The following is a 25,977-nucleotide window of genomic DNA, read 5'->3' on the forward strand; positions in this document are numbered from 1 at the left end:
ACCTGCAAACAAAACCACTTACTGGTCGCTGCTCCTTACTCGACACGAAGCGTCAAATGTGACTGGGCACTGACTGATCTAAGACTTCCTCCCAATGCTGAAGCAATCAAGAGAGGGTCCAAGTCGAAAGTGCATCACAGGCAAATCACATGTCCCACCTGTGATCCAGCCCGAGGAACACTAATAAGAGCACATGAGGATCTGACACCGAGTAGTTCCTACCACACGACAAAAAGGATGCAAATCCTTTCTGTCCCGGAGTAGGTAAGCGAAAACAACCACAACACCTGAGACTTGGGGAGAAAAGAAAAACCTGGAAAAAAAAGCAAGGAAAATGACTCCGCTGGTGCTAAATGCATCTGGCCCGACCGTGCAGAGAAAAGGACTGACGCCCGAGGCCCAGACATGGGGCCTGGGAGGCAGAGCCTGTGGCCATGCATGTGCTGGGCCTGCATGAACTTGAAATGGCAGACAATGGGCCTCATTACAACCTGCCAGTCCGGGACCGTGCAAAATCCGTGATGGCGGTAAAAACGTTTCCGTGTCCGCAAGGGTGCGGAAAAACCGCACGATTACACGCTGTCGGTCGCGCGCACCACACGGACTCGGAAACGTTGTTACCGCCGTCACGGAATACCCCACGGAAATGGAAATAACGAAGCCACAAGTGGCGCAAAACACGTTTCCGCCTCCGCCGCCACGGACACGGAACCGGAAATACCATGATCGCCAAAACAGGAAACAGAGAGGCGGCCATCATATAAAAGCACAATCCATTGCCATCCAGAGCCAGCACAAGCACAATCCTGACTCTGAGAAGCCAAAAGGGACCACCAGCATGTCTGCCAGGATTCCTGCTCAGAGGCAGCGCAAACAGCGCTTCAGCGAGGCGGAGCTAACCGTCTTGGTGGAGCACATTGTGGACAATGCTGAGATGCTGTTCAGCGCCGACCAACGGCGTGCCACACAGCAGCGGAGGAAGGAGGTGTGGGCCGAAGCTGCACGCAAGTGCACCGCTGTGGGCGTGGCAGTGAGGAGCGTGAAGGACTGCCACAAGCGTTGGGACGACCTGAGGCTGAGGGTACGCAACCTCATTTCCACGCACCGCCAACGCAGCAGTGGGACAGGCGGAGGACCCCCTTCCCCACTGAGGCTGCAAGCATGGGAGGAGCGTTGCAGCAGCGTCCTCCACCTAGAGGGAATCCATGGGATTGGGCAGGCTGAGGCAGGAGTGAGCCCACCTGCAGATGCCGGTAAGTGCCCAAACATGAATGCCACATGTAAATATGCAGTTGTGAGTACTGGGCCAAAGGACCCATTAACAACCCCCCCCCCCAGGCAGTGCATGTGTGGGCCAAAGGACCCATTAACAACCCCCCCGCCAGGCAGTGCATGTGTGGGCCAAAGGACCCATTAACAACCCCCCCCCCAGGCAGTGCATGTGTGGGCCAAAGGACCCATTAACAACCCCCCCCCCCCCAGGCAGTGCATGTGTGGGCCAAAGGACCCATTAACAACCCCCCCCCCAGGCAGTGCATGTGTGGGCCAAAGGACCCATTAACAACCCCCCCCCCAGGCAGTGCATGTGTGGGCCAAAGGACCCATTAACAACCCCCCCCCCCAGGCAGTGCATGTGTGGGCCAAAGGACCCATTATGATCCGTATGGCAACCAATGTCACTGAATGCAGACACCAGCAATCAGATGCATGTGACTAACACTATTCAATGTACAATCTTAATGACGCATGTGATGCACCCATCTGCCACCACAACAACACTAATTGCATGCCCTTTGTGTCCCCAAAGCCGTTTCAAGTGACAGTGATACTGCACAACAGGCCAGCCAATCAGCATCGGCAAGTACACTAGCCACCGCCACCACACAGGAGGATGCTGCCGGCAGTTCTGCACCTCTGGCCACATTACCAGCCACTACAGATGTGCAGCACACCACCACCAACATCCCCACCATCTCCACACTGGCTGAGTCCAGACAGGTGCCACAGGAACCTATCATGGCCACCCAACAAAACACCGAAGGCAGCAGCACTGCAGAGGGGGCGGCCTGCAGTGATAACAGTGCCCCGCAAGAGCACTCGGAAACGGGGCCACAGGGGGAGATGCCCACATTGGAAGACCTGGGCTCCTTCCATGAGCTGGGGTTCAGCCCCACTTCACTGGGGAGTCCCATGAGGTCGCCCAGCCCATCCATGGCCGAACTGAATGACCGCATGCAGCGGATGGAGGACCAGCAGGCTACCCTCACCCAGCTGGTGGAGAGGCAGCTAGAGGAATCCAGGCTGCAGAGGGAGAGCTACAGCGCCTCAGTGCGTCACCTGTCGAGGTCCATTGGACGCTTTGCGAGCACCATAGTGACCCTTGCACGCCATGTGCGGGAGGGCAATGACCACACCTCCAGGCTTGTGGAGGCCATGTTGGTTGGCCAACAGGCAAATCTGGCACGGATGCCCTCAATCCCTGATTCTGGCCAATCAAACACTACCACCCCATCCAGCTCCACTACTGCCAGTCCAAGGAGGCGCTCGAGTAGGCTAACGGGTCCCTTGGGCAAGGTTGCACAGAAGCGCACACGGAAGTGATGGCATGTGTGTGGGGCAGTGCAGGACACATGTGGACTACAAGGGTGTGAGAGGGGTGGTCACGTTTGGGTGGTGGGGTAGGTAGTTTTGGGGGTTTGGACAATGGGCTCTGGGTGGGGGTGGGCACGTTTGGGTGGTGGGTGGCCCCGGGTGTACAGCTTCCCTAACCAATGCACCTTCTTCCCTGTTGTTATTACATCAATACATCACCATTTCAAATCAAGACATACATGTGTGGACATTGATCATTTATTTTGCAGTGCAACTATTAATTCATTGTCGTCTCCATGTTTGTGCATTACTGTGAATGTGCTGTGACTCAAAAGTAAATGCGAATCAGGGCATCCCGTGCTCTCTGGCCATCATGTGCACCCCCAGGGGGAGGCGGTGCCATCCCATCCCCATCTCCATCTCCATCCCCATCTCCATCCCCATCCCCATCCCCATCCCCATCTTCCTCATCTGCGTCTGGTGGCATTGGGATGTTCCTGCGCAGGCATATATTGTGCAGCATGGCACATACCAGCGTGATTTTGCCCGTCTTCACTGGGCTGTACAGCAGTGATCCGCCAGATCTGCTCAGACAGCGGAAACGGGCCTTCAGCAGTCCAAATGTCCTCTCAATCATTCCACGTGTGCGGATATGTGCCCTATTGTATGCCTCTTCATGCCTGTTCCTTGGTCTCCGTACAGGTGTCATCAACCATGGCGTGAGTGCATATCCCGCATCACCTACATGGGATGTAGATGGGGGAACATGTCAGTGTTTGTGGCATCATGTCCTCATCTGCTGCTGTGCATTCTTGTATCATCATTCATTCATGCATATGAACCATGCAGTGTCTGGAGGTATGTTTTGGCCATCACGAGGAATGTCGCTGACTGCATATGGGCCTACACATTAACTTGCATGTTTGCTGTGCCCTGCGGGTGACATTTGATTGTGTGCATGTCATGGTGCAGTGCTGTCCACACATGGCAGAGTGACTCCACTGTACGGAAGTAGTAAATACTCGTCGTATCATTTACACGCCTCTCGTGCTTTTTGGGGCAGTGTTTCAATTGAGGGTGGGTGTCTGCAGTGGCACAGGGTTCATGGGACAGTGACGGGATTGGCTGTGGCAGCGTGTGCACGGGCACATTGTGGTGCCCTGTCATGTCTTCCTTCATGATGTTTGGCATCCGCTGTGTATTTGGTAGATGGAAGGGGGGTGATGCATGTGCGGTCACAGCGGCACACTCACAATGCTCATTGCCTGGACACACACACACCACTCCGACAGGGTTGTAGCATCGTCAGCTGTACTCACCCAATAGCCACGTGCTTTGTCCGGCATAGCGTTCCATGTACCGTGGCAACGTGGAATTCCGCAGTACCATTGAGTCATGTGATGAGCCTGGGAAACGTGCGCAGCAGTGTGTAATCAGTTGCATGGCATCACAAACCATCTGGACATTCAAAGAGTGATACTGTTTCCTATTGCGGAACACCGCCTCAATTGCATGTGGTACTGTCAGCTCGACGTGGGTGCAGTCAACTGCGCCTATGCAATTTGGCATGCCTGCTATGGTATGGAAGGCCAACTTGGTGGCAATGACCCCGGGGAGGGTGCGGGGTAGGGCTATGTGTTCCGACACATGGCGCAACATGGCATCCAGTACCTGTACCAGGACTTTTGAGAAACACGGTTGTGATATGCCGTGCAGCTCACCAACCGTGTGTTGATAGGTGCCAGTGCCAAGGAAATGCAGAACTGAGACAACCTTCAAGAGGGGGGGGGATGGCGGTGGGGGTGTCAATTAGGCTGCTGATGTTGTCCTCAATCATGGCGGTGATGTGCATGATTGTTGCACGGTCCAGCCGGTATAGGGTGTGGATCTGTCCTGGGGTGAGGTTCCAGGGTGAGGCCCTGATGCGTGGTATTGGTGGCTGGCGGCGGGGTCGGGCTGGCTGGGCAATGGGGTTTGCCATAGCTGCAGGGTTGGCTGGTTGCCGCCTGCGCCTCCTCCGCCTACGCCTCCTCCTCTGCGCCATTGCTGCCACCATGTGCAGTACTGCCTGTTGGTTGAGTAGGCCCAGTCCCAGTGCTACTAGCCCTGCTGCCTGCATGGTTCTGTGTTGTGTTGGGCTGGGTGTGGCCCTTTTGTTGGCTCCCAGTGGCCTGCTAGGTCCAGCTGGGCTGATTTGGTGCACCTGTGCCCTGATTCAGTTCAGCCGGCAGTGTATAACGCCATGTTCGCGGTGGCGGCGGTTCCGCCACCGTGATCACGGTATTTCCGCCATTTTTTTCCCGGTATTTCCGTGTCCGCGCTAGTTGTGATGCTCACGGTGTTTCGTGTTGCCGGTAACGGAGGGGTTTCCGTGCAGGCGGAATTAAGGGGAACCCTATTTCCGCGGTGGCGGTTTAGGGTGGTGCTATTACCGGGGCCGCGGGTCATGATTGCGCGGACATGCAAACGGTGCCGGTATGGTTTTACCGGCAGTGTTAATTCCGGACCGGAGTACTTGTAATGAGGCCCAATGTGTGTATGGTTCTACAAAAAGCTCTGGTCCCATCCCGTAGGACGGAATCTCCACAAGCATGGAGGAAAGGGGACGGGACGTAGGAGTACATTTGAGGATTGCAGCCCCCTAACTATCACCAAAGATGCTTGGCGAGAGCTTCTTGTTTAAATAGAGGAATGAGGGCGGGGGAGAGGGAAGCATTACGAACCAATAGTAAAAGGCTGATGTGTATGTGTATATATGTCCATGCTGTGAGGACATGTTCCTGAGAAGCTCCCAACGATCCATCATTGTCCTGGCCTGTAACGGCAGACCCAGCTTGCAGGGCTCCATGTGTAATATTGTATCGGATGCCTGATGGAAGCTGGCACAATTCTGTGCAGGCAGATGGCTTGTAACTCATCTTGCCGCAAAGTAAGAGCCTGTGAAGTTTGTAGACCCGCCAGAGATGTGGTGAATAAAATGGCGGCTGTAGCAGGATTCAAAGGAAAGTGAACATATCCGGATGACGGAGTCAGGTCACCTAAAATCAGGTTGGAGCGGGCACTGTGACTGGCGCTAACCGAGGTTGGCTTGAGCAGAGAGGACAGGAGGAGCTGAGAATAATTACAGCATAATCTGCAGGAGATGCAGAAGCGACACAGCAGAGAGGAGCTGATTGCACCCACTGAGGTCCGCCCGTGTTGCGGAGCTTCTCACACAAAGACAGCCGCAGCGGCACAGCAGACTCTGACCCTGATCGAGGTGAGGAAACTGAAGCCGGCTCCCTCCAAGGTTCGCCCTCCGCACGCGGGTAGAGGGAGAAAGAACTGCTATGGCAAATAGGGGCCATTAATCCGAAAGAACACGCCGACATACAGTTCCCAGTGCAGTCCGCCCATATAAACAAAAGCGGCTACAAGGTAGCAAGCTTTGGACGTGCACGGAGGAGGCGGAACGAAAGACAGGCTCCCTCTAGGGTCCGCCCTTAGAAGCAACATAGGCGAGACACATTATCCTGTATGGATACATAATTGCACAGTTCGCAGTGTGGACCATCTACATGGACACAGACCTACGTGTAAGAGGGGATTGCTGACAGCAGCACAGCTGTAATAACAGATGCAAGCACAGCTGTAATAACAGAAGCGATACTGAAGACTAGTTGCCAGTTTCTACTGGAGTTCACAAGCAGCGGTGCTACAAGAGATGCCGAGACGTTAAGGAGAAAACCTTTAACATATGGAAAGATTGTCACAAAGGGAAGGGCAGCACCGCAGCATAGGAGATCGAATGCTGGCAGTTTCCCAAGGCAGGAGCACATACGTAAGCAATTGCAGTTCCCGACAGGCCGGCAGAAGCTGAGAAACATGCTGAGGTGGAGCCTAGCTACCGGCCAGTAGGTGGAATGACTAGCTGGGTTACAAATCAGTAAGATGTACATAATTCAATAATACAAACTGACCTGGATTGGGCCTACGGACCGTCTGCAAGAGGCAATACTGAATGGTTAAGGCTTGCTGCAGAAGAAAGAAAAACGACCAGAAAGGAAGCAGGAATAAGGCATTATGGATAGGGTATGGCCTCCTCCCATCATAAACAGATGAAGCAAACAAGCGTGCTCCGGCCATTAAGGCACACGACAGGCTGAGTCAGCCGCAACTATATATAAACGGCCTAAAAGAGGGCTGCACGGACTATGGAATAACACGAGGCATCTGCCAGAACCGCCAGGCACAACCTAGCCCAAGCACCGGAAGTAGAGTCAGCACAGGTTAGCTCCTTGCCTGCTCAGGAGGCGTTACTTGAAGACGTGCAAAGGTGCTTGAGGTAGCCGGGCACCGGTAGCACATCAGAAGTCTAAGGAAATAACTGATAACAGTAAAGACAGAAGCCCTTGGTGAATAACAGCAGTGTATGGGAGCCGAATTTAAGAAGCACAAAACCACTATAGTATTGGCTCACAAAGACAGTAGAACGTACGAACAGACATTCAGGAGCTGCCTGGCCTTTAACATAAGCATGACAAGGGAAGTTTGGGACACAACATCCGTATAGAGAGCACCCGCAACCAGGAAGTCGCTGGAACGATAAGACCCCAGAGGGCAGAAACGAGCCACCTAGTGGGAGTGGGCAGAGGTGCGTCTCCAAGCTAACGTTCGACCTTGGGCGCACAGCGTGTAACCCTTGCCAAACTGGCAGATGACCAAGGGAAAGCGTACACGTATGAGGTGGCCCTGTAGGTGACAGGACAACAATTGATGAGAACAATTATGGAATCTAAGTCTCAGAAAAGTAAAATACGACAACCCACACTGGACAACTTTACCAGACCTACAGACCCAGCAGCGGCGTTAGCGCCTCGTCCCCGAAGGAAGAGCAAGTAACCGACAGGTACTGGAGGACTTTGCAGCGTTGAAGATGGCATCCATTTTGGATACCAGTGTGATTCGTCTGGATGTACTCCTCCTACGGCAAGATGTTCGGTCACTTGCAGAACGCACAGGGGTACTTGAGAAAGAAGTTGCAACACAGGCCGCCAGTGTTAAAGATACATCCAGGAAGATCAAATTCCTGCAACAGCAAGTGCAGAACTTAGAAGGAAGCGTTGAGGATGCTGAGGGATGAGCCAGGCGCAATAACGTACGCATAATCAGACTGTCATAAGGCAAGGAAGGCACCAATCCCACCAACTTTATTGAAAACATGCTGCTTCACGAAATTGGTCCAGGTAACCTCACTCAGGGCTTCACAGTGGAAAGGACACAGAGATCCCTGACAAGAAGACCGCCACCAGGAGCCCCACCATGACCAATAATAGCCCGTATTCTGAATTATTAAGACAGAGAAAAAATCCAGGAACCTTTCCCGAAGGGGGGCACGTTACAAAACGCGAATATTACAGCATATCCGGATTACACCCATCAGGCGCAACGCCAAAGAATGAACTTTACGTCATTCAAGAGGAGGCTAAGCGAAGGTAACTTCAAGTACATGCTACTCTAACCGGTGAAGTTGAAAGTGATACACAAAGGCAGAAGTGTCTTCTTTGACAATCCTGATGAGGCGCATAAATGGATGGATACGGAAAATGCACCGACCGGGACAAAGCACCCGCCCACCACCGAAGGCGACGTGGACTGAAGAATGCAGGCGAGATCGGATGAGATACAATTAGCAGATGACGCCTGCTAACAATGTGAGGCATCCTGTTATCGATACATTCAGGCATTATTATTGTGTGCGACACAGGAGCTTACAGTGGGACCCAATTGGGAACACTCCGTAGGAGGACGTCATATGCCCACGTGTGGATTAGTCCACGGGTACCATTTTTTTGTTTGGAGTATCCACCTGCTGCACTCCTGTCGGAATATAGACCAAGGCAGGTGTAAGAAGCAGGAATGCCTGAGCACCAGGTATCGAACTGGGCAACTATTGGGGGGAAGCGAGGGATGGGTGTTGGGGCTGTTAAGGGGAAGTTAGCCTATGGAACCACGTACATGAAGTATATTCTGCATACCAGACTGTCAATTCAAACTTGTTCACTAACCTGGGATGGGGAACTTAAAATAGTTTTGTGGAATGTCAGAGAGCTCAATAGCTTTATTAAACAAAATGGGGTCATGGAATTTTTAAGGCACCATAAAATAAATCTAGCACTCCAAGAAACGCACTGAACGGACAATAGACAAGCAACATTAGCAAGACAATGGAGACGGCGGCCCCTGGGCTCGTCATACTCTGCATTTGCAAGAGGGGTTTTAATATGGGTGGCGCAGTCAGTCCCGTTCAAAGTTCTGAAGACCTATACAGACGTGGAGGACAGAATGATTATAGTGCAGGGAATGATGGAAAGGAGGGAGCTTTGTATTATTAATACGTATGCGCCAAATCAAGGAACGGCAGGATACTTTAGGTCATTGTACTCTCACCTGGTCAAATATAGGGATGGCACACTGATATGGGGTGGTGACTTTAATTGCACTCTGAACCCTAAATTGGATAGATCAGATGACGGGTTGGCACACCCTGCCACAGCGGCCAAAGTATTAAATACCATACTGCGAGCATTTACGTTGTCAGATATATGGCGAGCCCTACACCCGCAGGCTCAGGGATATTCACACTACAGAGCCCCAAAAGACTTATACACTAGATTAGATTTTTTCTTTATGGGGAGGAGACACTGGGAGAGTTTACAGCGGCGGAACATAAAGCACAGGTATTGTCAGATCATGCCCCCTTATTGGTCACATGGCAGTACTCCCCTCAGAGGGCACGCATCCCAACTTGGAAACTGAGAAGTGACTCACTTGATATTTAGAGAACGCTTAAGGGAGGGGGTTAAAGATTATTTCAGGAATAATACAGGAAGTGTACAGTCAGCTGCCACACCGTGGGAAGCATTTAAAGTGGTGATTAAGGGAATAGCGATGGCTACGGCCGGGGTAACGCAAGCCACAGTAGAGAGGGATTTGGACAGTGTGGAGGCCAAATAAGAGGCCCTGGGCAGCACGGCAGATACAACCGCGGAGAGGGTATGGGAGAAACCCCAACTGCAGCAAGAATGTTTGGATCATTGGGACAGGCTGGGGAATTTGAATTACAGTAAATACATAGAACAGCAACATGCAGAAGGAGATAAACTGGGACGTCTGTTAGCCTGGCTTTCTAAGAGGGAGTTTAAGAAGGACTTAACACGGAAGGTCAAAGGGAGTAATCGAGTTGCATACACGACACAGGAAGGCATAAATAAATGTTTTTATGATTATTATAAGGCGCGATATACAGAGACGTAGATAACGCAACAATCAGATCGATGAAGCAATGGAACAGAATGAGCTCCCCAAATTAGAGGCAGAGGCAGTATGGAGCCTGGAAGCACTGATAACGGCAGAGGAACTGGAATCTACCATACGAGGGTTGCCGACAGGAAAAGCTCTGGGGGCAGATGTAGTACCCCCATTGTTACAAATGCTAAACGAAAAGAAAGGAGGCGTGGCTAGGCAGCACACCATGCGGTCGTGTCTCCTCTGAGCTCTGCTCCGATGCGCCCAAGTCAACCAATTTGGCCCGTTTATACGAAGAATTTTCACCCCACATGAATATGGAACAAAAAAGATATGCTGTTGAGGCTGTTGGAGGGTTTGGAAGTCTGAAGCTTCTCATTTAGAGCACTTTCGGAGCTGCGGATCCCAACACCAGGAAAGCCCAAAATGGCGGAGCGCGCCATCTCGAGCAACCCTCGAGAGGGGATCCCTCACTCGAGCCGTGTCGGAGTCGGGACCCTTCTGGATGGCACCGGTTTCAGCGACAAATGAGTATCGATGGAGGATTGGGCATGCAGATGATGAAGAGCCCTGCAAGTACGCTGTACCTGAGGTGAAAGAAACTAACCGGCTGTAGCGGAGCCCCGGCGGGGAGAGCTCACTGTCTCTTCGGTCCCATCAACACTGCGGCAATAGGCCCTTACCGCCCTTAGGAGTTTGGCTCGGGGCGGCACGGGAGGTGGACGGCGACATCCGGGGGTTCCTACCCCGCGAGACGACGGGGAAAATGTATAATCAACCGGCCCCCCCGGCTGACTTCGGAAGATCGTCGGAGAGGAGAGGGGTTCTTTGCCGTCCATCCGGCCCCCAGCATCACCGCAGCGCCGGGCCTGTCGGCCCCTGGGAGGTCCGCTCAGGGCCTCAATGGGCGAATCTGGCCGAGCTGCCGTGGACCCCCCCAGCTGACAGACGGGAGAAGAACGCAGGCCTACAAGTAAGTCCCTACGGCCTCAGGCCCCAGCAACAAAGCGGCGTCTGCCCCACCCGCCCCTGGGAGCTCTACTCGGGGCAGCGCAGGGATTTGCTGGTAGAACTCGGAGGGATCCCCGCTCACGCAGGCCGAAGAGAGGATACTCCGCTGGAGGGAGAGGCTGTCTCACTGGCCCTCAGGTTCTAAAGGCAACGCTGCGCCTGCCGTGCCGCCCCCTGGGAGCTACATTCTGGGCAGCGTGAGTGGCAGAGGGCTCCGCTGAGAAGGGCCCACACTGCTTCATCAGCCCCGATTTTCTTGCAGCACCTCCCCCGAGAGGTTGAGATCCATAGCCCGGAGTAATGGGAGGCCCACTCTGCTTCCTAAAATCTGCAGAGGAATAGGGTGGATCCACACGACCCCCATGGGAGCCTAACAACATACACAGAAAGTAGCCTGGACATGTAAAGAGCCTTGAAGAGCCACGGATAAACACAGCCTGGGGGTGTGCGGGAGCCCCGGGATACGGTGTTGAGACTGGGCTTAGCGACGGTGAAAGCTCCACTATCAAGAAGAGAGTCTTAAAGGGTGACCCAACGGCAAGGATTGGATCCTACTTTACATAACTGAGCCTGCACGCATTATCTAACAGCTCATAAGAACAATAAAGCACAGGCCTCGAGCTCCCGCATATCCCTCTCCTCGGGCACTTTGGATTGCCCCGTGAAGCCAAGCAACCGACATCTGCAGCACCACCAGGGCATGCCCAAAACAGAGGTTAAAAAGAAAATACACAGCATACAAGCCTATCTAACGCCACAGCCTGGAGATCCACCCACCACGAACACTGCCACACTGACACTATTCCGGCTTCAGCCCCGGATTTGATCACCAACATGGCTGTGTTCAGGGAGGATTTGGAGGGTATGTTTAAGTCCTTTAAGCAAGACATCACCCAGGAAATTAAGGAGTTCAAAACCTCCAAAGAATCCCTGGCCCAGTCGCTGGCAGACATTACATCCCACCTTGGGGGGCTGGAATCTAGAGTTAATGACCTGGAGAACGTTACCTGTGTGCAATCCCATGACACTGAAGCCTTGGCGGGAAGAGTAAAGGTCATTGAGGAGCATCTAGAGAACATTTGGGCAAAACAGGCTGATTTGGAAAATAGGTCGAGACGAAACAACGTACGCCTCCGTGGGGTGCCCCGGAAGATTCCCGACCATGACCTCGCGGATTACATTGAGACGCTCTTTAGGGCCCTTTTGGAGTTGCCACCAAAAGAAGATTTAAAATTGGACAGAACTCACCGAGTGTATTCTTCAGCTCAGATGAGGAAAAACTTACCTCCAGATGTGCTCACCCGGGTGCATTTCTACCGCCAGAAGGAAGACATCATTCGATTTCAGGACACAGAGATACAACTACTTCAGGATCTAGCCCCATACACCTTGGCACGCAGACGGCGCCGGCAAAGAGTGACAGCCTGGTTGAGAGACCGGAAGATCCGTTATCGCTGGGGGTTTCTGTGCAAGCTGATGTTCGAACTCCACAATCAACACCACATAATCTCCTTGGAGGAAGAAGCGAAAAGCCTGATGGAGGGGACACCCAACGACGTGGACCACAACCCACGGTCCCAGGAGGAGAATGGCTCCGTCTCACGTCCGGCGCCGAAGTCTGGGCGGGGGAGATCACGTCGCAGGCTACAGCCCTCTATAGTCCCGAGCGGAGAACCTGAGTTAAGGAAAACAACTAAAGCCTCCGAGGAGGCTCCATCTCCAGCATCGTCGGAAGAGAAAAGTTGGGCTGCGATCTGTACAGGTTAAAGGCAAGAAGTCCAATTTTCACTTTCATTCGGGAGACGGCACGCCGCTGGGAGATCACCTGATCCCTGCCATGACCCGATGAGGGAGACTTGTCGGTGGAGTGGGGGGATCATAGATAGCACTGGACGATTCCCTCTCTGCACCTGAATGATACCTAAGAACGTTTCACCTGAGACCTAAAATAAGACAGCAGCAAGGGACCAATCCCTCAATATTAAAGTTCAGATTACCTACGGCACTCACTTGTTACCTCCGAACCCTTGTTTAGTTTGATTTTGGGCATTGGAAATTCTGTGTTAGAAGCCGACTTGGGCGCCGGATTGGATGGCGCCCGACATAGTTTGTACTTGGTTTAAATTACCTTGGGGACTAAGAACGCTACAATTTTTGATGGAAACAACTAGCTTAACTAGTATTATCTGCCTTTATTATAAGTTCCTTTTTGAGTTTTTTTTGTTTTTTATGTATTTCTCAACTCTGACGCGGGCAGAGAGAGATTATGTTTTGTTTCACCACAGCCCTCATTCCGGTTGCACCGCAGTATTCAACCTAAGAAAGTATCTCACTCCGGCGCTGGCCGGGAGACTCAACTTGGGGCAGAAACCTGAGCGACCGTACCATGGCAACCCCTAGCTATAAATTCATATCACTCAATGTGCAAGGTTTGAATTCCCCCTTGAAACGTAAAGCACTCCTCCACAGACTGAAGTCCTTAGATGCCTCTTTTCTGTTTCTCCAAGAGACCCACCTACGACCGGCGGATGAATTCCGCCTAAATGATAGACTTTATCCCATCAGATTATTTGCATCAAGCGGTCTGAAGAAGCGAGGGGTTGCCATTTTGGTGCGCAAGGGGATCTCTTTAAAGTCCCACGGAGAGGTCCGAGATGAGGAAGGGAGGTTTTTGCTGGTTAACGCCACACTAGACGGCCGCAAAGTCACCCTGGTCTCCATCTATGACCCAAACACTAATCAAATCCAGTTCTTCACGAAGTTGTCTAAAGCGTTATTTGACCATGCCGAGGGGGAGGTGATTCTAGGAGGAGATTTTAATGCTGTAATCAACCCCTTGGTTGACAAAACACTACCACCAACAGTAAATGATGGGAACAACTTCAAGGCTCTCATCTCCGCGTTGAAAGATCATTCTTTGATCGAGGTGTGGAGATACTGTCATCAGGACAAAAAGAATTACACATACTTTTCAGCAGTACATGAGGGATTCTCAAGACTGGATATGTTTTTTATAGCTGACTCGTTGAATCAAAATGTATTGGAGGTAGAAATACTCCAGAGGCATTAGCGGACCACTCCCCGGTCTTGTTGTCCCCCGAACAACCCCCCCCCATGAAACCCCTCCTGGAGGCTAAATGATTTTCTACTAGACGATCCAATGATTCGTGCTCACATTAGAGAAAGTATGGAGTTATATTACAGCAAAAATGACACGGGGGAGGTGGGCTGGGAGACAATTTGGGAAGCAGGTAAAGCGGTACTCGGGGTCCATCTAATAAAACAGGCAGCACAACGCGGGAGAGCTAGGAAACTGTTGCGAGAGCAATTAGAGGGGGAAGTTCTCAGACTTGAAGGGGCACACAAGAAGAAACCCTCTCGGCGCTCATTAAGAGACCTGAGGACGGCTAAAAAAGCACTGGAAGTGCATCACATGGGGAGGGCGGCCTATGGTATGATGCGCACCAAACAATTTTTTTACACAAAAGGAAACAAAGCGAACAGATTACTAGCGGCCAAATTAGGTAAGCAGACCAAACAAAACAGAATATACTTTCTGAGAGACAAATCAGGCAAAGGCACATACTCTGAGGAGGGCAAGTGCCGCATCATAGAAGAATTTTTCAAGGAACATGCGACCCCACATGTGGGGGACCCGCAGATCACTAAAAAGTTTATAGATAAAGCGGAGCTCCCACAGCTACCCCAATCCCTAATGGAAACCTTAGAGGCTCCAATATCGGGGGAGGAAGTGGAATTTGTCATCAAAACCCTCGATATTGGCAAGGCTCCGGGCCCAGACGGATTCACAAATATATTCTATAAAACCTTCGCAAAAGAACTCACACCGCATCTCACAAAACTATTCAACATTCTATGGGAATAGGGATCGGTTACACAATCTATGGCCGAATCATACACTACCCTAATTCTAAAACCTGGAAAAGATCCGGCAGATTGTGCTTCCTATCGGCCCATAGCCTTGCTCAATACTGACGCCAAGCTGTTCAGTAAAATCATAGCGCGTCGTCTGGGGGAGGTATTACCTACATTAATAGACAGAGATCAGACAGGCTTTATTCAGGGCCGGTCGACCCATGGTAACATTCGGAGAGCAATAGATCTAACTGTAAGGGAGAATTCTCTCTTTAGGGTGAATTTCCTAACCTAGTGAGTCCCCCAGCAGCTTTGCTGGATTTCTGGAGTTTGTTTTTTTTCTCCTGCCAAGAGTGAGACTCTTTCTCCCACTCTTGGACATGATTTATGGTGTTCCTTTGACTGTTTATGTGTTTTATGGGCTATGGGGCCCTTTACTCCATAGGGTCTCATGTGTTTTTACTATGCGTGTTACACAGCACCCTCTGTGCAGTAACACAGGGATGTCATAGTGACACCCCACCATAGACTCCATACCCTGGGACTGACTACTGTCTCCCAGGGCATGTAAAGTCACCATTGGCTTTACTAGTCCCAAATTATTAACAGAAACCAGTACAAACCATCATATTGTGGACGTACTGGTCAGGGCAATTCGATTGCCCCGGGGTCTGTTAGTCGAGGGGGCACGTCTCCGTCCTCCCTGATCGAGTTTTGGCTGGTGGCAGTAGAAACTACTTTTTATATTCGACCGCAAATATTTCCCTATGGGATTTTCCCATTGTTCGAGGCTACCAACTTTAATTATTTAATTCTCATAGCCTCGAACATACCGCCGGTTTATTTAATTAATATTAATTCGCCGGTTGGTATTTTTTGTCAGGACTCGATTCTAAAATGGCATTAGTGTTCTCTTCTGTGACTCCAACCCAAGTCGAGCCCTTTGTTCCACTTTTTGGCGGGCTTCTCCACAGAAGCCTCCAAAAGTGGTGCCACTCTGTCTGGGTACCACAGGGGGTATAGGAGGGGGTTTAGGCACCCTGGACTGAGTTACCTTGGTAACTCAAGTCGCACTCTTGTGTGATTGGCCCAAGTGTTGATTGACAGCTAGGCTGAGTGAATGGGGGTATGCTGCATAAAAGCAGGGCTTTGGGGACTGGAACTTCAGAAGTCGTCAAAGGACCTGAGAATCGGACGAGGGAGAAGCTGAGCCGACCTACCACGACGACGCCACCGGTGGAGCCCTGCGGAACCGACTCACCACTTCCCGACAACAGAGAAGATCTCCCGGCTGGAGAGGCTTCTTCCCCTGACTGGTGGGCACAACCAGCTTACCTTCTTTCTTTGCACCCCAAACCGGTTGTCGAACTGCCCGTGCCAAGCACCCCGGCGGCCGGATAGCCACTCACCACTGAACCGCGAATCAACGGACCGCTCCTTGTACCTGAGAAACTCCGCAGCGGGTTTCTTCCCTGGCAGTGCAACGGACTCCTGTCTTCCTCCACGACGAGATCCTCTCTTCCCCCGGACGAAGCACTGACTTGCATCCGCTGCCAGGAACAACTGCCCCCGCTGGAGTGTTCTCACCACTTTAAGGTACCGTGTCCGCCAGGCCTCCCTTTCTAAAGATTGCTACAAGGTAATAATAACCCCTTAACCTTCTGGACTGGGCTGGCTGCCTTGACCCTCTAACTGATCCCTTTCTTTGGTCCAACTCCTTTTTAAACCGTTACAAGACTTTTGTGCACTGCAACCGTGACACCTTGGACACATTTCGTTTTGATCCTCTTAAAGCGGATCCGGCCTACTGACTCTGAATTCACGGTGTTACTTTGCCTTCCTCTCTTGTGTGTTCGTAAAAAATGTTGGGATCTGTTCAATTTATTCTCTGCATTAGAGTGCCATCTACGTTAAGCGTTCATCGCTGTCTGAAAATAAGTGGGGCTTTACTTAAGACTTGTCTAATATTCTTTTAAGGGATTGTATATCTTTTAGTGACCGTGTTTTTGAATTGCTTACTATTAGTACCTGTGTATTTTTCTAGATGTGGTTTTAAATAAATAATTATATCTCTTTTACACCAAGCCCTGGTCAGTGTTTACTTGTTCTATTGTGTCCTCTTGACCTATTGTGAATACTCTGTATACTGCCTAACTCTTCTTGAGGGAAGTCTGACTGCTCAGCCACAGCTACCAAGTGAATCTGTGTGGTACAGACTGCTACCAGGTGGGTTTACTGCCAAACACCTGTAGTCTTAAATCTTTTGCAGTTGTCCCAGAGGGAACTGCACAGGTTTCTGCCTAACACTAATAGCCCTGACCCCTCCATATCAGGCCCTCTTTCTCTGTTATCCCTAGACGCCCATCGGGCCTTTGACAGCATGTCATGGGACTACCTACACTTAGTCCTGAAGGGGTTTGGTTTCGGGTCGCAATTCTCCAAGTTGATCTTGGCCAACTTCCGGATCCCCTCCACCCAAATTCGAGTCAACGCTCATTGGACTCCGCAGATACCTCTCGGCAGAGGGACCAGGCAGGGGTGTCCCCTATCACCTCTGGTCTTTGCTCTAGCAATGGAGCTACTAGCCCAACATATCCGTCTACATCCCGAAATCCAAGGGTTCGAGGTAAAGGCTCAGAATCACAAAGTCGCGGAATATGCAGACGATGTGCTCTGCTTTTTGAGAGAGGCTCAGACCTCGGTCTCCCCCGCTCATGGCCCTGCTTGATAGATTTGCGCAGATCTCGGGCTTCTCAATAAGCATGGCCAAATCAAAGGGGCTGAATTTATCTGAAACACCCGATGTACTAAATGCCTTACAGAACACATTTTCCCTTAGGTGGGTAACCTCCAAAATAACATATTTGGGGGTGCAATTAACTCCTAATTACTTTGGGTTGGTGAGGGTCAATATTCCCCCGCTAATAAAAGAAGCAAAGGAGTCTCTACTAAAATGGGCTCCCCAGGAGATATCATGGCTGGGGCGTATGACAGCTGTTAAAATGACCCTGTTACCCCGACTCCTTTATGCATTCCAGACACTCTCAGTCCATATTCCAGAGCGGGATTTACAAGATTTGCGGACAGAGATATGCCGATTTATCTGGCAGCGCAAAACACCCAGAATTCAGCGCAGGATCCTCATCAGAAGTAGGCAGCTTGGAGGCTTAGGGCTCCCCTCCATTTTAAGATACTATCGAGCATCTCAAATCGCCCCCATCCTGGGTTGGGCTATCCAAGAGGATCCCCCTAAATGGCAGGACAGAGCAACTATTTGCCGGGGCTCCCCTCTCCCACCTCCCTTTCCTGCCGCAGGAAGTACGGGCCCCTCAACTTCAACTTCCACTTCTCCCAACTACAAGCTCCACGCTTAGATGCTGGGATAGGCAGATCGCCTTAAGGGGGTTGGCCCCGGGACTGGGCCCCATGATCCCGATCACACAGAACCCTGCCTTCACTCCAGGGCTTCATCCTAGATCATACCGTAACTGGAGGAACAAAGACCTTGAGGCTGCAGGAAATATTTGTCGACAATATCCCCTTGACCTTTATTCAATGTAAGGAGAAATTTAACCTGCCAGAAACCCGAAAGGTTTAAATACATAAAACTCAGGCACTGGGTCACCAACCCGTCCGTTAAAAAACTGATATCAGGCCTCCCACAGGCATAGAGCTAACTGCTGCAGAAGGACAACGCTCCCACAAAGTGGCAACATGCTAACGACTCCTAGAAATAGCCCCAGAGGAGGAAAAAGTATCTTACATGGTAGCATGGGAGAAAGACTTGGGGAGGGAGATCGCTCCTGAATCATGGCAAAGAATCTGGGACAGAGCACATAAGTCTTCTAGATGCACAACTGTTAGGGAATGCGCAATTAAAATATGCTATCAATGGTAGTTCACGCTGCAGAGGTTGCATGCCATGAATGTAGACTACTCTGATGTTTGCTGGCATGGGTGTGGTGCTAAAAGGGACTTGGGACACATATGGTGGCACTGCCCGATTATTCAGTCCTTCTGGCTGGAGATTCGATCCAAAATCAAGGACATCTGTGGATCCCTCCTCCCCATGGACCCGTTAGTGATGGTGTTGGGCGACTCCCCTGAGGATGGATCCTATCCACAATCTGGTCCCAGAGTGCAGCTAATCACTCAACTACTGAGGGTGGCCCGCCTTACGCGCCGCGCAATTCTGGAAAGAACCAGAGGGTCCCCACATTCCACACTGGTGGGTCAAGACCTGGGAGCTTTTGGGAATGGAGAAGCTAACGGCCGCAATAGAGAACCGGACAGACAAATTCTGACGTATTTGGGGCCCATTCCTAGAGCATGTGGAGGAAAAGGAACACATGTTCTTCCAACCAAGACTGGTCAAATATCTCCTTCAGCCTTGAATGGCTTAGAGTGGGGGAAGGACCCTATGGAACTGGTACCAGAACGGGGGGGATGATACAGTGCACTGGGGGTAATGCCCGGATCATAGGGGGAAGCTGGTGAAAGTTTCCTTTTTTTTTTCCTCTTTCTTTTCCTTTTAATGAAGAACGCTACAGAACATACAACTGCAATAATACATCCCCAAGGGTATTTGCGAAATTACTAATAGAATTATAGTTGTTAAAATGAAATGTCAATCCATGGTTATAAATTAATTGGTCACAGCGACAATTGCTGAAGTTTATAAAGCTGGCGAATTTTGATAGACGACCCAGTCGATCGAAGTCATTGGGCCGGAATTGTTGAACTGCAATCAAATAATGTTGCCACTGTTTTATATCGGTAAAGAATTCAATGTGCTAAACGAAGCGTTGGAGAAAGGCATATTGCCAGCATCGCTAAGAGAATCTATAGTTGTCTCATTGCTGAAGCCCAACAAACCGGAAGACGACTGTGGTTCTTACAAGCCTCTATCGTTGCTTATTCAAGATGGGAAGATACTTACAGCCCTATTGGCCAATAGGCTCAAGCCAGAAATGTCCAAACGTATTCACTCAGACCAGTCTGGATATGTCCCGAATAGAAATATTACATGTAATATCAGGAGGCTGCACCATATCATAGACTACACTCAGGATTGTACATGTCAATATGCAGTGGCTTCTCTGGATGCAGGTAAAGCATTTGATTTGGTCAGGTGGCCATGACTGCTAGCAGCGTTGAAGGGCTTCGGTATGGGACCAATATATATACAGCGGGCACGGCTACTCTACAGTAGCCCGATGGCTAGAGTCAAGACCGGAGGGTGCATTTAAGAGCAATGACAGTTAAGTAAAGGTACCACGCAGGGTTGCCTGTGGTCTCCTATGCTATTTATACTAGCCTTGGAGCCGCTCGCGATATATCTCCGTAAGGTATATCAGGACACCAGCACGACTATACATGGCAATAACCATATGCTCCGCTGGTACGCCGACGATATGCTCCTATACATACAACATCCAGAGGTTAATCTCCAGTATATTGTAGATGTGTTGGAGCGTTACGCAGCCCTATCAGGTATTACGATTAATGCCCAGAAGTCGTGCTTGTTCCCCTTGGCAGGATACAAAGGGATAATCTTGGACAGGTTGCCGATACTGCTGATAATGGGAAATAACCACGTTCAGATATTTAGGGGTAGATATTTAACATGACCCCAAAATTGAACACTTTCAAAAAACAGGAAAAAACAGCAAAAAAAAGAAGTGGACAAAATAGAAAATCCATGGTTTTCTGGGCCCAGCTGGCGCTTTCGTTGATGGGGAGGGTGGCGCTTCTAAAGATGGTGGTGCTTCCGAGGCGCCTCCATTTCTTCACCAATGTGCCATATAGTATACTAAGAAGCTTCTTCAGGAGGCTAGACACTATATGCCATGGTTTCCTGTGGAGAGGCTCGAGATGCTGTATGGCCCTTGCTAAAATGCAGAAAACGCATGCCCAGGGAGGAATTGGAGCCCCGCATTTTGAAGCTTATTTTTTGGTGGTTCAATTACAATGGACAAAGTGGTTGTCGGATGAGCAGTCCCAAGACATCACATTATTACAGCCACAGTGTACCCCATTCTTCTTGAAAGAGGTAATATGGACTGTTAAGCGGTGCATCCCCGACTCCCCCCTACTGCTGAAATTGAGCATAGATACATGGCGAAGGGCTGGTCGCCTTATGAATATAGCTTTGCCATATTCTCCCTAAGTGCCATTAATGTCACTAAAATGTGAAAATTCACAATTCCGATTGAAGATGCAGAAATATTGGAAACCACTGCGAGTGGCGACGGTAGGTGACCTCTTCAAAGAAAATAAACTGATGCATTTTAATACACTGGTAACGGACATGGGAATACATGTAGGACAATATATCACACGTGCGGCACTATTTCAGAAGGTGCAGAGCAGATGGCCTGCCCCAGATGGGATATTACAAGAGGATGAGACCATAGAAACATTGTATGACATTTGAGAGGGCGGACATGAGGTGTCACGGCTATAAGAGCTGTTTTTGTCACGATCGGAGGATGCGATGGCACAGACCAAGCACAGATGGGAGGCATACTTGCAAGAACAATTGACAGACACATCCTGGGGTACAGTTTTAATGTACCATTAAAAGGTTCCCAGAAACGCAAAGCTCCAATTGATCCAATTGTATGTCACCCATAAAGCGTATCTGATGCCAAAAAAGATTGCCAAATTTGGCAGTGCGAAAGAACAGGCTTGTCCAAAATGCGGTCTGATCGATGCAGACCTTCTACACATGTTTTGGGGGTATACAGAGATTAGGAATTTTTGGGAGGAGACGGCGAGGCCCCGGCCTCTGCAGGTATACTAATGGCCGTGGGTTCCCCAGCAGCTTGCATGTTAGGTATTTTTGCACGCCCGAAACAGGCGGGTTATGTCAGTAAATTAAAGGACCTAGCATACATACTGGCGAAACGGATGATAGCTATGGGGTGGAAAGCATGCAAGAGACTGAAGATATGCCTATGGTGGAGTGACCTCCAAAAATGGTCTAGGAGGGGAAGCTGCAGTATGGTAAGAGGTGACCCGAAATGGCCAAGATGAACAAAGCGTATCCATAGATTCCTGGAAGCAACTGGTATAAGACTTGTTGGTATCAGGGCATGGTGTAGCCCGGAAGGCAGGAGTTTCCCCTGTGAAATGAATGGTTGATCCCAATATTTAGTTTGTGGCAGACGGGCAAATACAATATGGTGGAGTTGTTGAAATAGGCAGGAATTGGGTGGGGGGGGTAGGAAGGTTATGCAGACAGACACTACTGATGCACATTGTTATGGATCATTACTGATATCTGTAAGTTACACTGTTGTTCAAAAACCAATAAAATTATTTTTTTTTAAAATGTGTATTGAAAATGGGGAAGAAGTGACTTCAATGTTACTTACAATACATCTTTAGCAAATTACATATTATTCTTCAGATTGCATTGAAAGGTATACAACTACCCTTGATATGCATATTGCATTTTATTTCAGGTCAATATATATTGTTTTTGTTACAATTGAGATACAACAGTTTTAATCTGCACATTACAGCAATAAGAAAGCTTTCTGCAAAAGAGAACACTTGTCACTTAACACAAGACAATTTATTTTCTGGGTCAAAAGTAAAAGGGATATGGTTTTCACCATTTCTGACATCATTCAATATAGCAGGCATATGATGTGCAAAATGTTACTACTACTGGACTACTTTCAAAACCTGGCACACTATTCTTCATTGAACCAAAAGCACAACTCCAAAAAAACATGTCTACAATGCATTGGATATAATTGATGTAACCCTACCATTCCACGGACGTTTTCCATTGTGACAACAGATGGAATACTCCTCAGGTATGTCTCTAAAGTAGGATATCCTAACTTCTTGAAAGGTATTCGTTCTCCAGTCAGGCTGTTATATTCAAACTGGAGCCGATCTAAAACCACTCCATCTTTATTTGACTGGAGTACAGCTCTTAGCATTTTAGACACAAGCTCTTTCTCAGCTTCCGACATCTTGATCTGTGGAAAGCATAAAAATCATAAAAGAGTTAAACTGCAGTCTTCAAATGGTGTTCATGTTAAGTCCCACTCAATTAATTATCAGCTCAGCCATGAACTGTTAGCTACGAACCGCATTAATATGAGGTTACTATAACATCAAAAATAACATGCATTTGAGTTATTGGTTAAGAGGAGTTTTACAAAAAGTCACCAAAACTAAAAAGATTGTACCTATGGGTGATGAACAAACACTTGACTGGTTGGTATGTCATGCACAGCAGTTCAAGCAGACAAAAGGGGAGCTCTTAAAAGGGATCTGCCAAATTATAGACACAGTGCATTAAATTTATTACAACAATGTATGCAGGATCATGCCACTTTTATTGGTAGCTTGGCTCTCTAGGTACTGGGATATCCATTTTGGGTGATTTAACACTCCTCTTCTGCTGTTGTGTCTCAATATTCAAATTTGACATCTGTTTATTTTCCCATACGTACCACCATTTTCCTCTTGGTGCATGAAGAACAGGACCACAAAAACGTGTCAATGTATCTTACCAGCTACATTTAAGCATTTGTCTGAAACATGTCTAGGGTTGCTTGTGGTCTCATGCAGAAGGGATGTGACCAAGCAGTTTGGGCTGGACTGCCTCTTTTGGGGGTGAAACCAAGCAAGCCTGTTTTGCACAGGAGATTTCCCCTTTCTGGAATGGCTTGGCAGGTTGAAGAGCGATTGTCTGGAGGGTTGCCCAGAGCAATGCCAGAGGTTTAAAAAATTCTAACATGACCTCTTATTTTGCCTCACACAGTGCTGGTCAGCCTCTCTCCTGGCTAGAGTTTGCCTTCGTCTTTTTCAGAATCACAAATCCCAGAATGCACGTGGGTGAAAACAAGAAAACGCAGACTGGAACCAGAGGAATGGAATCGAGACCAGGGATGGCATAGACTGGGAGTTTGCCTGCCAAAAAGCGATGAGACACCAAACATATGACCCATCAATTCCAGGGGAATGGTGGTGCAAAAGAAAACAAACTGGGTGGGAAGGGACTGCAGGGGAGCTGGGAGACACTGCAATCCTCCCAAAAAATGAGGGTGTGCGAGAAAGGAGTGAGTTCACAGCGTAGGTGAATTAGAGAGCAATAGAGAGAGAGTATGGTAGGAGGGTGTGGAGAGAGTGCAAGGAAGAGGGGGTAAAGAGAGGGTGGAGTGTAGCAGGAGAGGGGCGTAGTTAAAAGAGAGAGACAGTGTGATATATCAGGAAAATGAGGTGTAGATAGGGGATTGTTAGAGAGAAGAGATTATGAAAAGGGGTGTAGTGGAGCTAGAGAGAGGGCGAGAGTAAGACTAAATAGGAGGACAAGGGACAGGCTCTGTATGACTGGTGGTGGAACCAGAAATTCCCAGAGGGAGCTAGACACAAAAAGGTGAGAGCCTTTAGGTTGTCCCTCGCAGATTGGAAAGGTCTTAGAAAGTAGGGCTTACCATGCCTTACAATAAGTTGGAAAAATGTGTGCGGAGTGCGGGGAAGGGAGAGTTACGGACGACCTGGCTAAGGTGGAGGGAGCACATGGGTGAGGTCGAGAGAGATATTGGGACACCCCCTTTGTTTCAATCGCACCAACTTTCAAAGACATTTAAACAAAGATTAAAAAAGAACTGTAAAGCTACTACTAATGACGTAGCCAATGACAAACAACTAAAACGTTCTTCCTTACAGATACTGAAAATGTTCTTAAAAACTCTGGACAGACTTCATTTCGTGGATAAAAGAAGGTTGCATCAAAGCAGGGTATACGTTTTTAAGGGGTGAGAATAACGCCTTATGTGGAAGGCCGGCAGAAGAGCCATAGTTATTCTTTATCAAGGAAAATGACGATTGAAAGGTGGTACAATGCATGTGTCTAGTTATTGTGCCTGAGGTTTCATAAGCAGCTTTGTAACTGGATTAATGTATACATTTGGAGATTTCAACCTTATAGGGAGACGAGGCTGGTGCCAGATGGGTCCCCCACCTGGACAGCCCAGACCTCAAACCACCTTTGAAGCAACCAAAATCTTTTCACTCACTCTTGCCCATTTACCCACCCAAAACAAATGCAAGATTAGTTCCTGCCATCTCTTGAGTTCCTTGCATGGGTTTAAATGGGAACAGTCTGGAAAAGAAAGGATCCTAGGAAGGTCGTTTTTTTTATAACTGAAATCTGGCATAACCAGAAGAAATGGAGCCCACTCCAATTTATTATATCCCTTTCGAATGACAGAAAATGATAGTTACACAAAACATAACCAAGATAAAAGATGTTAAATGAACCCTCAAAAGTCTGATTGATTTCTTTGTCCACCCGAACAGGAGTTGGTTCATTAGGTCATTCAGGTTCTCATCTTTGATATTGAGATTTAGAATCTCAAACTCAATCGAAAATCCTGAGAATCTACTGAATAACCGAGAAGTGTGTGCAGGGAAGACACAGGGTCAGTTAGTGGTAAAAGCATTCCATATGCAAAAGGGATAATTTTGTGTTGGGTCGCCCGACCTGAATAGCATTAACTTTGGGCTTTGTCCGGATCCTTTTTGCCAGAGGTTCCATAGTTAGGGCAAACAGCAAATGGGAGAGCTGGCAGCCATGTCTACACTGAGCACCAAGCAGCATGATTTTGATATTATATAATTAACCTGAAACTCCTCCAATGGAGCTTTCTAATTAGCCAGAATCATATGCAAGGTATTGCAGCCAGTTATGTTTACTAATAGCAGCCTCCAGAATCACCAGTCCACTGTCAAAGCTTTCCCTGCATCTAGAGTGACCAATACAATGTAGACTGGGAATCTCTGAGCCTTATCCATTAGGTGAAGCACTTTGAAATATGATCAAACATGTTTTTCTGTATGATCAAATCCGATTGATCTAGGTCAATCAAGGAAGGCATCAACTCCAACCTGTGCATGAAGATCTTCATGAAAAAGCATAATAGCAAGGTTGAGGAGTGCAATATGCCTATGGGAGTGACTACTTGTTTTTTTTTTGTTCAACCAAGACTTTATTGACAGATATTCATAACAAACTCAGCAGTTTCGCTTTGCACTGCATTCACCATAAAGAATCACATAACAATAGTAATATATACTTCCACCCAATCTCCTCTACGTACACCACATGCTACCATCTCCACCTCTTTAAGTGCATACAATTTCTTCCCCCTAACCCCCCCACATTCAGGTCTAGGTCACATA

General features: G+C 49.0%; 1 protein-coding gene across 2 annotated transcripts in view; it reads right to left on the reverse strand.

Moving 5' to 3' along the window:
• Window positions 1-25,977, reverse strand: part of TDRD7 (tudor domain containing 7) — a 2,843,905-nt gene that overhangs the window by 2,578,817 nt on the left and 239,111 nt on the right. For both annotated transcript variants that reach the window (XM_069630367.1, XM_069630366.1), the window contains exon 2: window positions 22,548-22,763. In XM_069630367.1, the coding sequence (XP_069486468.1) occupies window positions 22,548-22,757 (210 nt within the window). In that variant the 5' untranslated portion in view covers window positions 22,758-22,763. The remainder of the gene's footprint in view (window positions 1-22,547; window positions 22,764-25,977) is intronic.

Source organism: Ambystoma mexicanum, chromosome 6q (assembly GCF_040938575.1).
Source record: "Ambystoma mexicanum isolate Mex_15411 chromosome 6q, UKY_AmexF1_1, whole genome shotgun sequence".
Taxonomy (NCBI): Eukaryota; Metazoa; Chordata; class Amphibia; order Caudata; family Ambystomatidae; genus Ambystoma; species Ambystoma mexicanum.